This window comes from Calliopsis andreniformis, chromosome 9, assembly GCF_051401765.1.
Source record: "Calliopsis andreniformis isolate RMS-2024a chromosome 9, iyCalAndr_principal, whole genome shotgun sequence".
In the NCBI taxonomy this organism is placed as follows: domain Eukaryota; kingdom Metazoa; phylum Arthropoda; class Insecta; order Hymenoptera; family Andrenidae; genus Calliopsis; species Calliopsis andreniformis.
The window spans coordinates 10,983,584-10,996,715 of NC_135070.1; the positions used below are offsets into that span (position 1 = coordinate 10,983,584).

A 13,132-nucleotide genomic window follows, 5' to 3' on the forward strand; every position below is an offset into this window, starting at 1 on the left:
AAATTTGTTTTCGAGCGCCCTCTGCGATTTTGGAGTAGTAATCGCAGAAGACACATTGTGCTTTCATCACTTACGTTGGTAAGGCTAGTAAACGAGAAACTATTCCTACCTTATCTAATACAGGTGTTCCACCCAGCGATTGCAGCGCTACGAGCGATAAGCTAACCTAGCAACCGACTGAGAACCACCACCATCTGCACCCTTTAAAGTCTCAGCAGCAACTGAGTAACCCTCAAAGTCCCATGGACCTTTGGCATGGATCAGGAGAAGACAATCTAGAACACGTCTAACGACCACCACGATCTGCACCCTTCAAAATATCAGAAGTGATTGAAGAGTGAGTTTTTTATTTTTCCTTGGGTCTTGTCAGGCGCCCCTGAAAGCTGCGGCCCCCTTACTGCTTTTCGTCGATTGAGAAGGAATTACCTGCAGGAGGTGAGAAAAATATACTCACAAAATTAATATATTCGTTTATATATATGTTTTATATCGAGAAATAAGCAACTCTACTTTAGACACATTCAGAGGTTTTATTTCTTACAAAGTAGTTGTCCTATTTTGCACTCAGATTTAACATAAATCTGCGCGCTATAAGAACTTTATAATAGAGTACAATAGTAAAAAAGAAGTACAACTCGTTTCACCTATAATACTATACTAAATACCTAAAAATATTACGTGGATACAAAAGAAATGATCATTGGTCTTCCTACATCAAAAGATAATTACTTGTAACTCTGTGTTTACTTATCCTTTTACTGTACAAACAACATTATTGTCATTATTCCGTAATAATACGGACATATGTAATAAATTAAGACAATGGTGTTGAGCAAAAAACAATGGTACACCTTCGAAACAGTTTTCATTCACTCTGTTGTCAATGTGTACTTACTACAAATAAGACGCATTCTTCACACAGATTTGCAACTTATGCTTGATAAAATGCTTCACTCAACCTGGCGTTACTAAAATAAATTTTTGCCAAATTACATCGTACTAAATTGTCAGGGCGTTATTTTTGATCTACACCACACAGTAATGTTAATATTCATATATTATGTGTAAGGCCAAACAATTTCGGCTAGCAGCAATTTTTCGTAATGCCAAATTAATTCGGTAAAAGTGAAACTTCAGAATTCGCTCACGCAACACCTGTCGCGACACTATTCTCTCTAACCCTTTTTAAACTTAATCAACAAAATCGCAAGAGTCATGAATGCGCTGATCCAGATAAAGGTGGCAATAAAGCCATTGTAGACGGAGGGATTAGTAATTGGCCATCCCCTGGCCAGCATGGACCTCATCGATTCTGTGCTCTTCGTCAGTGGCAGAACGAAGCTGATGTATCTTAATATGTAATGCATCCCTTCGATGGGCCAAATAATTCCACACAACATTACAATGGGTAGAAAAGATCCCATCGCCATGTAAGTGGCGCTTCTCTCGTTCTCGCAGACACAGGCAATCACGAATCCTAAACAGTTTAATAATAGTATAATAACAACTTAAATAATAGCTACAAACGAAATGTTTATCTGTGATAAATATAAAAAAGCAAGCTGTACCGAAACACATTCCACACAGGCCTGTGAGGATAGTCAAGGTGCTGATCCAGCCAACGTCACCCACGCAGGTGATCCTGAAGACTGCGAAGGAAAATATTAGAACCATAACCGTCTGCCCTATCATCACCACGAATTGTGTTATGACTTGAGCAAAAAGGATCTCTGGTCCAGTCAAACCTGTCAGAAGCGAAAGAGTTATTATTATGGCTTTTTGAATGTGTTTTTAATTAATTCCTTGTTTACCTGAGACTAAGCTTCTCTCGAGGAGCCCCTCGTTTCTTTCAAGTAACATTGCACCAGAAGTTAAAGCAACCGATAAGAAAAATATTATTCTGGAATAATGAATGTACATGTTTGTCAGATAAATTATTTAAAGGTTGCAGTTTTTATAATTATCATTTTTTATGAGAAATATTTACGTTAGGATAACACCAGGTGCTGCAAAGTCCGTGAAATTGGGTTCCAGGGGTCCATAGATCGGTGTTTTAAACTGGATATTGAAAGATTGATAATTATGATAGTATTTACTTGTGGATTATTAGATTCGTGAATTATTTTTTAACTATTTTTAGATAGGAGATTTGACTCACGTTTAACGGAATACTTGTTAATCTTTCGCTGTAATTACAAGCCACTGTCACCTCTCGAGCAAAATCCTGATAGGAGCTGTAGAGATCTCTCTGCAGCAATTGGCCGATTTGCTGATCTATAAGAATAGCAAGAAAAATTGAATAAAACTCAGCAAACAATTTTATATTGGATTGTATGCGCGTTTCAAAAGATTTATGAACATATTAGTGATGGAATACGTGTAAATGCATGTTTCACTCTTGACGTCCACACTTTTTTTCAATTTTACTGCAGCGTAAAAAAATTTTATGACAGAAGTGACGCAGTCCAGAGAAGTCTTGCATAAATTATACACAGATTGCTCGAATGCCATTTATATTAGCGAAGTTTACTTTTCCTGTTTTATACATTGACTCATCGTGCTCTTAATAATTAAGATAAGAAGCAGCAACATTATCTTTCTACGCAAACGTAATTAAACTCACTGGACATATCCATGACGACTTGCAAGTTGGCGAACATGACACTCCAATCGCTTGCATCTTTGCCCTCCTCTATCCTAGCCGAAAGAGACTCGCTGTAATTGGAGGGAAAGGACAAGGCAGCCCAGGCCCAGCCTCGTTCGACAGCATTTCTGGCATCGGCGTCGCTGTCGTAAGGAAGAAACACTATCGATTTCTTCTCCAGATGCTGAAGAAATCGACAGCTCAAGCGTGTCCAGTCACAGCCAGTCGATGGCACACAAGGAACCATACTGTTATTTAATTCATTGTTGACTACCGCTATGTGCAAGCCCACTGGATCTTTGCCGATGGAGAGGCAGAATAAAACGATTTGGAGAACCGGAAGACCGATGATGAACATCATTATACTGAAAGCAACGTTAGGTTCTTTTATGGTCTTCATCCCTGGTTTCTCTAATTTCTCTAGAATTCTAATTTTATTCATACCCAACGTTTCGCCACATCCACAAGAAGTTCTTCCATATAAGAGCCTTCATGTGCTGGGGATCCAGCATCTTGAAGTTGGAGGAACCTTTTTCTTCTGGGGGTAGCTCTGGTACCTGTTCAGGAATGTATGGTTACAGAAATTGTTAAATAAGAGGGAAAGCTATATCTAGAAGAGAAGGAAAATTACATTTCCATCGTCTGCAATGGCAATGCTTCTTCTTCGACTGGAGACACTGACATTGTCACCGAATTCTCCACTCATCTCGTCGTCCGCGTCCTGGAAAGGGATTAAATTAATTTCGATTCTGATTATTTCTGTAATCAGATAGCAAAACCTGATAATTTTTGTGTACTGCAATTTCAAAGTAGGTAAACCCATTATGCACGAATTGCTACCTTGTCCTTCTCTTGAACTACGTGATACACAGTAATCATCTTTTGCAAATTGATAAATCTCATCTAGATACAAACAGAAGAGTACCTACATATCTCGATTTTAAAAAAAAAGGATATTTTGTGTCTCACACTATGATACTATCATATTAATTTTACACTCAACCTATGTATTAATTATTGTACTGATCATGTCATAGCTTAAGCCATCAGGTTTACTAAAAATTCCTTAATGGAATTGACTGTAAATTTAATTGGATGAAATAAGAAAGGACGTATCAGGTTTTGCCATCCGACTACAGATTGAATTCAGAAGGAAGCAGAATGCGGGACAAAGAACGTACAGCTTCTGGAGGGACTCCAGTTACGCTGCTGAGGATGCTACTTCGTCTTCGGAGGCCCATGTTCTGTCGTTTGCTCAACTTCAGAAACACCTCCTCGAGGGTGTCAACGTTGTGCATCTCCATCAGTTTCGTTGGTGATTCTTCGGCTAATAATTTACCACCTCTCATCAGGCCAATGATGCCAGCTTGCCGCGTCTCCTCGATGTAATGAGTGGTGATAATGATGGTTTTGTTGCTGTCCTTCGTGATATGGACCAAGTGGTCCCAGATACTCTGTCGCAAAACTGGATCCACGCCTACGGTGGGCTCATCCAAAATTAGCAATTCTGGATCAGCTAGCAAGGCCGCTGCGAAGGACACTCTTCTTTGCTGACCACCAGACAGGTTCTTAACGAAACGGTTTTCAGATGGCAACTGCAACAACTGTTTCGAATTTCCTTCGAATTAACTTGTTGTGTATTCAGAAGTTTAATTTTGAGAATTCTTTCACTTTTTTAATGTTCTAATATTTTAAATCGAAGTTTCAATTTAAGGAGATTTTGTTACCTCATTGATTTTTGATCGAATTCTCAATATTGAGATGCAGTTATATCTGATTAGTTAAATTGTTACGATTTTTCTTTTTGGAAGACTGTATTAAGACATAATATGCAATGTAAGATGGACACATACAAGGATAAATTGTGTAGGCCTGTAACATCGTCAGTGTCTGTCTTCTTTGTTAATTACAATACGCACTATGGAAAGAAACTAGTTATATCAACTTTTGAATATTAATCTGACAGTAATTTCATGCCTACCTTCTTTCCTTCTCAAGTATTGTGAATAGGATTACGATTGTCGTAAAATACATTAACTAACGATAAGCCTTACCTTCAGAAGGAAATCCATCTTTTCATCAATTTGTTGCGTCGTCATGCCAGCGCACCAACCAAAATAGATGAAGGTTTCCCTTATGGAAAATTCTCCATAGAGAGCGACTTCCTGTGGCATGTAACCCACTCGTGGTCCAGGAACACCAGATCCTGTGGATCCTGGTCTACCACCGAGTACCCAGATCTCGCCAGAATTCAGGCGCCTTCGGCCCACGATACAGGAGAGCAATGTGGTCTTTCCACAACCACTTGCACCGAGCAGTCCATATCTAACAAGTAAAATATGATACATAAATATAGAGCACATTTGAACAAATGTAGAGTCAGCACTGGGAATGAATTAAAGGCATACAGAATGAGGAGGAAAATTGTTGTAGCTATATAGTAATTAATAAGAATTTAGCATAGAGTAAGTCTCATATTTTTAATGAGTATTTGCCAATTTGTCAAAATTCAAAAATTCAAAAATTCAAATATTCAAAAATATGAAAATATAAAAATTCCAATATTGGTATTTAGTATGAATTTAAAGTCTTTAATAATTACATTACACTAGCAACCCCTCATGTCTCATGCCTAATTTTATTGAAATTGAGAACTGTCTGTAACTTACAAGTAAGACAAATATTTGTACAAATTGTCCTTATTACATACGTCTATATCGTCAATTTACCCATAAAATTATGTTCACACGTTTTGATATGTTCCCGTTAAGAGGTACTAGTGAGTACTAATAACATCTATGTGTAAACAGAGTGATTCACAAGAGTAATTCAAGAATTTATAAGCACACAATATTTCTAAAAATATAATAGAAGAAAAAGATATCTCACGATAATAAAAAGAGCCTGTAGGATAATCACTCTGCATCTTTTAATTAATTTCGATTTCTGAATGATGGCTTGCATCGTCATTTATATTCCGATTATTCAACTCATGGTTAATATTTTTTATAAAAGAAGTCACTTCAAAATTCGTTGGTATCGTCTACAGAACACTGAAAGTTTTGTGCCTCGATAATTCATTTAATCGGTTTATCAGATACAAATTAGCATTCAACGTTTGACGATGATTATGCGTAAATGAAGTAGTATGTACGTTGAGCAATTAGCTGGTCGAGGAAAGAAAGAACCTCCTTGATGAATATATTTCTACGAATCTATGACGGTACACATGGACTTTGTCTACAGTAAAAAGTGATAAAGGTGAAACGATCAGTCAGCTTCCACGTGGGAAAGATCGACGAGCATGACTGACTGTATTAAAGTTTACAAATTGAATTTTACGCAATTGACGGCCATGGAAAATGGCTAATTTTAATAATTTCCAATGTTTGATAGAGTAGAATAATAGAAGGATTTTTAGTTTCTTGTATATCCATTTTAATGGTAATTGATATTCTATTAACCACTTGTCGTTATGTTAACGCGTTCTTTTATTAGCTGCATTATTTGTTTGATTTGAGATGTGCTAATGAGTTGTAGAAATAGAACTGGAAACTAATGGTAAGCATTTTGAATGAAGTAGAAGAACTACCATTTGTGCATACACATGTCTTATAGTGAAATTGTTTCTAATTTTTAATAAAATTAGGCAAATATTTAAACAGAACTTACATCGTGCCTTTTGGCACAGTCATATTTAGCCCATCCAGAATCACATTAGGATTGCTCTTTGGGCCATATTTCTTGAAGGCTCTTCTGACGCATACCGCTTGTTTTCTTCTCGTATCCAAAGTTGAAGCCTGTGTTTGAAATTGTGCTCTTCGTGTTTTCAATTCCAAAGAAGCCGTCGGTACAACCGGCGGAGTACTGGCAGTTTCCATTTCTGGAAAGGAAAAAGATGATAAATTATAGCTGACCGAATCTTGAATGCATCATGAAACAATAAAATAATCTGAATGGTCTTTTTAATTTTAAACCGTGAACATTTTATTTTTCTTATCTGAAAAACGTTGTTATTCAAGCCGAGAAGTTGTTATTCATATGTATTCCAGAATTCAAATGTTTCAAAAGCACTTTTCATATGCATACACAGTTTTATTATTTCAGTAATGCGCATTGCTGATGCTTCCATTTCTAAATGTACAAAAAGAGCAGCCAATAATGATGTATCCTGCAGTCCACGTTTCAACAAATCTGTTATTCATTTTCCGTATTCATACATTTTTATTCGTATTTAAAGACACTTCTTTTTCCATCCGAACGCAAGAAATCAGTAATGGTTGTTTTTCATTCGAAAATAATCCTAGCAATTTTTTCTTTTCCATTGAGGATACATAGAAAAATACTTTTATTAACTTGTTCATTTTTATTCGTAGATACTGTGCCAATTCTCTAAGAATACCTAAAATGTTCATTCAGCAATTACTCTAGGCATGCATAACAGATTAATTTTTAAGTCACTTTGCTTCGAGTCGAGTCAACGATCGCAAGCGAAGTCGTTTCGCAAGGCTGGATGCTTAAAATCCTCGATAAAGGTTTTAGGCACTTCCTACTTTGTATAGCAGGTGAGTAAGAGGCATCGAGAGGTAAAAGTACTCTGTCCTGACTATACTTGCTTTTGCTCACCTTTACTCACGCGTTCCTGCAAGTCATCCTGCATTGACGTCTAAGCTACTTTTTAAATCAGTACAGAAAATAGAGTCAAATAAAATACGTATAATATTATAGGGGACGCGTAATATACTTCTTTAAAAAAGTTTTCTGGCTAATCTTTAAACACTAGAACAGAGGAAATGATTTTTAGAGTTCCTTTCTTGGATATAGAAGAGTTTTTGTGTACTCATAATAATTTTTCAATGACGATGAGACTCTTTCATTTTGAATGTTTAGTTTAATCGATTCTGCAGATTGCAAAAAAGAATATTTAAAAAGATAGCGGTCTGAGGAGACCTATTATCTCCATATTAAATATATCTTCGTGGATTTTTTACCTTCTCATTTTACCCTATTGAACAATTTTTAATGGTCTCTATAATGATAATCACGAAGTTATATTTCACTTGTTGTTACCAATTAATCACATATCCAATCGAAAAACAGAAGATTTACCAAGATTCTTAAGACACGTTGAAGTTTCAAAAATTTGGCGAAATGTTGTAAATGATAATTCGAATCACCTTCTTACATACGATAATCAAAACGATTCGACATCCACGACTCGAGCTCATTAGTATAAATGTTTGAAGCTCATCATAAATTAGTCATTTGTATGATTCAGACGGGGACATTAAATTTTCCCCAAATATTATACTACGTAAAGGATGGTCGCGTGAAGGACGAGGTAATCGTTGCTCGAAGATCTTCTATAGATAATCGACAGTGTCTTGTAATTCGTCAGTGATGTAACGCCGTAACAGACTCTCACCTATCTCCAGCTGGTCGGGGCCAACTGGAGAGAAGTGGTCTCGAACGCAATCGGCTTTCGTCCCGATCGCGTTCTTCGATTTCTTGGCAGACACGCGCTGGTTCACGACAGTTTCAGCCTCGTTCATGCTCATTTCTTTTTTCACTTTCCTTTTCCAAAAGCCTCCCGACCTTGTTACGCAATTTGGATACCGGGAACCAGGTCTGTCAGACTGGTCCAGTCCATTGAATTTTTTGGAGAGGTGTTACACATTCAAGGAGGCTGATGGACTTCGAGGAACCACTTTATCATTTATTTATTCGATGTTACTGGGAAATCAGCTTTTTATCTTTGAAGTTTTTATTAACTGCACATATGATCTTGATTTTTTTCTATATAATAGATCTTCTATTAGATATTCTATATAAGTTATTCTTATTAGTATATTCTCAAACTACAAAACTTGTAGTATTCAGTATGAATCTAAGTAAAAGAAAAATGAGAAGTCATTATGGTAATCGAGTGTATGTTTGATAAAAGTCTATTCAAATCTCAATGGTCGTCTCATGCACTAGTTTATTTCAATTTCTTATAAATATCCTGTCGAAATTTGTGGTCTTTCCAGAATTACAATCTCCACTTTCTTCTCTTCCTTCTAGACTACTGAAATCGCTGTTTACTATGCAGTGACACAGTTTGCGTAATTATGCGCTTTTGCCAAATCATCATTTCTTTTTTCGCTTGATTCTGTTTTGATGCATCCGAATGAAACAACGGACCTTGAATGAAACATGATCATCGCGAGTTCTGTTAATTATGACCTCATTCGACAGTCGAATGCTAATGTGACGCAATATTTATCGAATGATCGAGACTGGACGCAATGGAAACTCGATTCACGTGCGCTTTTCGGTTTATATTGTTATTGTTGTCTTAACAAATAAACATTATCAGATGAATCCTTGTAATTTAAGGAAAATCCAAAGTTTGTCAGAAGGATCATTTGCATACAGTTCTGCACGGAGTAAGGAGATTTAATTATAAAAATTATGCACAGACGAAAAACAAGGAGAAAATTACTAAAAAGGACTTGACATTCCTTTAATATTATTTTTTCTAGTACTTAATCATTTCATAATTAGGTCATTTTTAGACTTGTGATTGAATTCCATCTCATGTACATACATAAACAAATAATATTAAACACATTTTGAAGATATTTTATGATTCAATTCGTTTGGACACTTTACATAAATGAAATATATATAAGTATAAATACATATAAATGTTTTTCGTATCAAACTAATATCTTCGATATTGTACACCTTCGATCATTTCATGTAAATATTCTTTAGTATCCTTTCTGAAGGAATCTCAAGTACAAGAACTCGTTTACCGATTGCAAAAAAATGTAAATAATTGCTACATGCTTCGTTATGAAGGTTGACAAATATCCTCGGTCTCCTTGCAAGCTGCAGACCGAAGTGCAAGTTCATTGAAAAGTAACGATATTCCTGCGCGAAAGTCCGAAGAAATGGAAAGTGATTAGATGTAACCTTAGACAGACGCATTTTTCGCAATCGCTTGTGTCAGCTCACAGAAAGGTATAAAGGTAGGAGAAATCATAGTAGAACGAAGTGAAACACGTTAGACATGACGTTTCAACAATATGAACCATTTCTATAACGATTTCAATAAATTTCTTAACACGTGCTTTGGTATTTACATTGGTATATTTATTTATATTGGTAGGATAGTGCAAAATATAGACAGACATCATTTTAGAAATATGGAGTAAAACTCTGAATTAAGCTTTCAAGCGTTAATCTTATCATTAGATCACTTGAATTAAAGAATCCATATAATTCAAAAAGTTTGTTACCTAAAATTTCATCTAACGTTTTAAAATAGAACCTGCCACATACTTCTGTTCCTTCGTACAAAATTGTCATAAATCCTGGAATAAGAAGCGGAATCTAGATAGCCTTGAACTATACCACAAGAAAACCTTATATTTCGGTATTTCAGTGGCCTGCGTGAGGTATTCCACGACGCAAAACCATGAATTTTTCGCGAATCACTAACAGAAGAATTAACCACGAAATAATTGTTATAGACAGAATAAATAATGAATCGCGAATACATCGAAGCACTATGCTACTTGTGTGACACAAGTTGTGTGTCACCATTATTTTTCACCACCGTACATTTGCATTTTTGCGAATATCTCAGTAGCAAACAATTTCTTTTTTGTTATTATCCGAGTAAATGGCGTATTTCCGTTACGTCGATTATTAATGTTGATAATTGCCAGTTGTTTTGTTCTGGGTCTATTTCTGTGACGTGAGGCAACAATTTTTTAGGAAACGTTGATGAAGAACAAGAAGTGACAATGATAAATTAATGACCATTTTCAGACGTTTTGCGAATTAAACACGAGAAAATGTTAGATGCAGATACGACTGTGGTATCGAGGAAACTCAGGTTACTTTGAACTGGTTATGACGAGAACACCGTTCCCTGTTTCTTGCAGATCATGATCGCAAATGATCGATTCTGAAACGATGATAGATACTTTGCAAAGGAAACTGATTTTTCTGAAGTTCGAATTAATAGGGGATCCAATGTTAGGTTGGTGCACATGTAGATTTTGATTACAAGAAGTGTGAAAAACTGAATTTTCTTATAACGATTTTATGATTTAATATCAATTCGATATTGTTAATTACAAATAAGAAATTTAAACCATGTAGAATTGTATTATGTATACATTAATTTAATGTTATAATATATTTGATGACAACACTGTGTTGCAATTAAAAAGATATAAGTACACAAAAGCAGTCACGTAATATTTCAATCTTGAGTTTTTTTTAACGTTGCACAGTTAAATATCCCATTAGCAATGAATTAAGCATGATAATTCATTCGTTGATATCTCAGATTCTTATCGGAACTGACATTCAGGAAGAACAGTTATTTCAAAATGACTATGATGTATATTTATTTTGGAGCTTTCTTAAATATCATGCTTAATGAAGTTGTACAAAATTTTATTGCATAGCTTAACAGAGAGACCTTTATAATCTCAAATTAGTAAGAAGCTAAATACATATATTGAATCAAAATTATAATTTATTGTAAAAACAGGATACAAACTAGGCTGCAAAGGAAGCATGTTCCTTAAATCATTTTTTCTAGAATGACGTCTTGCATAATACAATTTTAATCTGTGTTTGGTTTCTTCTTGAATGAAGAATCACTTTTTTTAATCCCTCCTTGTATTTCAAGATTTATGATAGGTACGGTAGAAATAAATTTCATCAAAATTTGGATTTGCATTGAGTTAGAAAAAATAACTATCTTGATGGTATCTGCAACGTTGTTGAGAAAGCTTGATTGCCTCAAAACGATTGTGAAAGATTCTTGTTTTCGAGTTTTGTGCTTGTCGTAGTCACGACTATTTTTTGAATTTACACCATTTTATCGAATATATTCCACGTTATTATACACCGAATATTTATGCTAATTTTATTATCAATTCAATGATCATTAAACATGTCATCACGATAAGAAGGAAGGTCCTACCAAAAGAGTCACGAGACGATTCCCCATTCTCAAACTTTTCCATTCTGATGTGATCAGGAATATTTTAACCATGAGTTGCGTCAATTATGTTAAAATCAATAAAGATATGTAACCAAATGCGGACATAGTATCCCTTGCTGTTTAAGCTTCATATTTTTCTGAGACTTTGTATTTTAAAACGAGTAACGCAAATATGTTTTGCTAAGGCTTGTAGCTTTAATTAAGTCTTACTACCTGTTTTCATTAATCTCTTACTTTTCTTACCTCAGTGAACTACAAATTACATAAACTGACTTGCACACGTGAGCACGTGTGCTTGAATGCACGTTCCAATATTCTTAACACGGAGTAAGAATATTACATTCAGATTACTTATTTTTCGAATCGCAATTCTAGAAACATTCTTATTCTTTGTATGGTTGAACATTCTTAATTACATTTTACAGCAATTCCTCGCAAACTTGTATTAAACATCTGAATGAGCATAGTATAACACACAAACATAACAAATAATCATTAGAGCTAACGATCTACTAAAAGTATGCTTGATACAGTAATTTCAGTCTAATGGACTTGAAGACTTTATCAAGCACATTCTCAAACAATTATAGTCTTCCAGTATTGTCGAGCCTTCTAATACCCTAAATTTTCAAAAAACTATTCTTATTCACCACTGCTATATAAAAATATCAGATCTTCAAAGATTTCTTCTTTTATACTTCAAAACAAAAACCCCCATTGCTGAAGACAGTTCACTAAATACTCAATTTCTCCTCCCAATTAATCCATTTCAGTTCAATAATCACAGAATGATCTCTTCATCCTCTCTTCCTCGCTCATTCCAACAAAAGAAGCCAATGTATACCAACCTGCGCTTCAGTGACAACGAACTCTACTCCTCAGCTATTTCGACGATCAACAACGAATCCTCTCCTCGGATCAATTACATCGCACGGTTCAATCGTTCACCAACAACTCGATGTATCCATAATCCTCGCGGAAATTCACCACTATGTCTTCCTTCTACCTCCTCTAGCACCACACTTTAGAGCAACCAAGGTGATCAGGTTGCCCACGCGAACCACTTTTACGTATTTATCATAAAGCACCGAAGATGCTTTTTGAAGATGCTCAGAATTCCCTTAACAAGCTCTGGTCCTACCAGGACAGCCTCGATCCCTGCAGCCCCTTGGTCCCCCTTTCCAAGAACGAGTTCTGCTTCAGAGTCCTTCCACGACGGCCGATGGGTAACCTGGGAATCACTTCGAACAGCCAGACGAGCGAAAGACGACAACCAGGAAACCGAGCACGCGAAAGCAAGAACGGTCAGGACGCGTTGCCAGCGTGAACTGGCTTGGTCGGCTGCAGGATAGAGAATCAAATGCTTGTGCAACTCGTCGAAGCAGTCGCTGGAGTGGCTGGCCCAGGCGGCAGTGGGGGCAGAGCTGGTCGGTTATTATAAATACATGTTCGCCGTTTGCGAGGTGAAGATTTTT

The 13,132-nt window shown here is 35.9% G+C and overlaps 1 protein-coding gene and 1 long non-coding RNA gene across 2 annotated transcripts; both read right to left on the bottom strand.

The window, feature by feature from the left end:
* Positions 1-387: 387 nt before the first annotated feature.
* LOC143183871 (ABC transporter G family member 23) lies at positions 388-12,895 on the bottom strand. Its single transcript, XM_076385642.1, has 12 exons — positions 12,506-12,895; positions 6,317-6,527; positions 4,699-4,969; positions 3,826-4,248; positions 3,276-3,365; positions 3,089-3,201; positions 2,624-3,009; positions 2,159-2,274; positions 1,988-2,058; positions 1,812-1,900; positions 1,569-1,745; positions 388-1,477 (listed from the first exon to the last, which is right to left on the bottom strand). Exons 2-12 carry the CDS (start codon positions 6,523-6,525, stop codon positions 1,176-1,178), a joined length of 2,247 nt encoding a protein of 748 aa, XP_076241757.1. The 5' UTR covers positions 6,526-6,527; positions 12,506-12,895; the 3' UTR covers positions 388-1,175.
* On the bottom strand, positions 11,253-11,843 carry LOC143184043 (uncharacterized). The gene is made up of 2 exons (XR_013002707.1): positions 11,637-11,843; positions 11,253-11,422 (listed from the first exon to the last, which is right to left on the bottom strand). It is a non-coding gene; the product is annotated as an uncharacterized LOC143184043 (long non-coding RNA).
* Positions 12,896-13,132: the final 237 nt, after the last annotated feature.

Bases quoted from the DNA above. Each gene is read 5' to 3' on its own strand.
- LOC143183871 (XM_076385642.1), bottom strand. From the start codon at position 6,525: ATGGAAACTGCCAGTACTCCGCCGGTTGTACCGACGGCTTCTTTGGAA. The intron at 3,202-3,275 runs GTAATTTTCCTT...ATTCCTGAACAG, and splicing joins CCATTGCAGACGATGGAAAT to GTACCAGAGCTACCCCCAGA. The intron at 2,059-2,158 runs GTGAGTCAAATC...TTCAATATCCAG, and splicing joins TAACAAGTATTCCGTTAAAC to TTTAAAACACCGATCTATGG.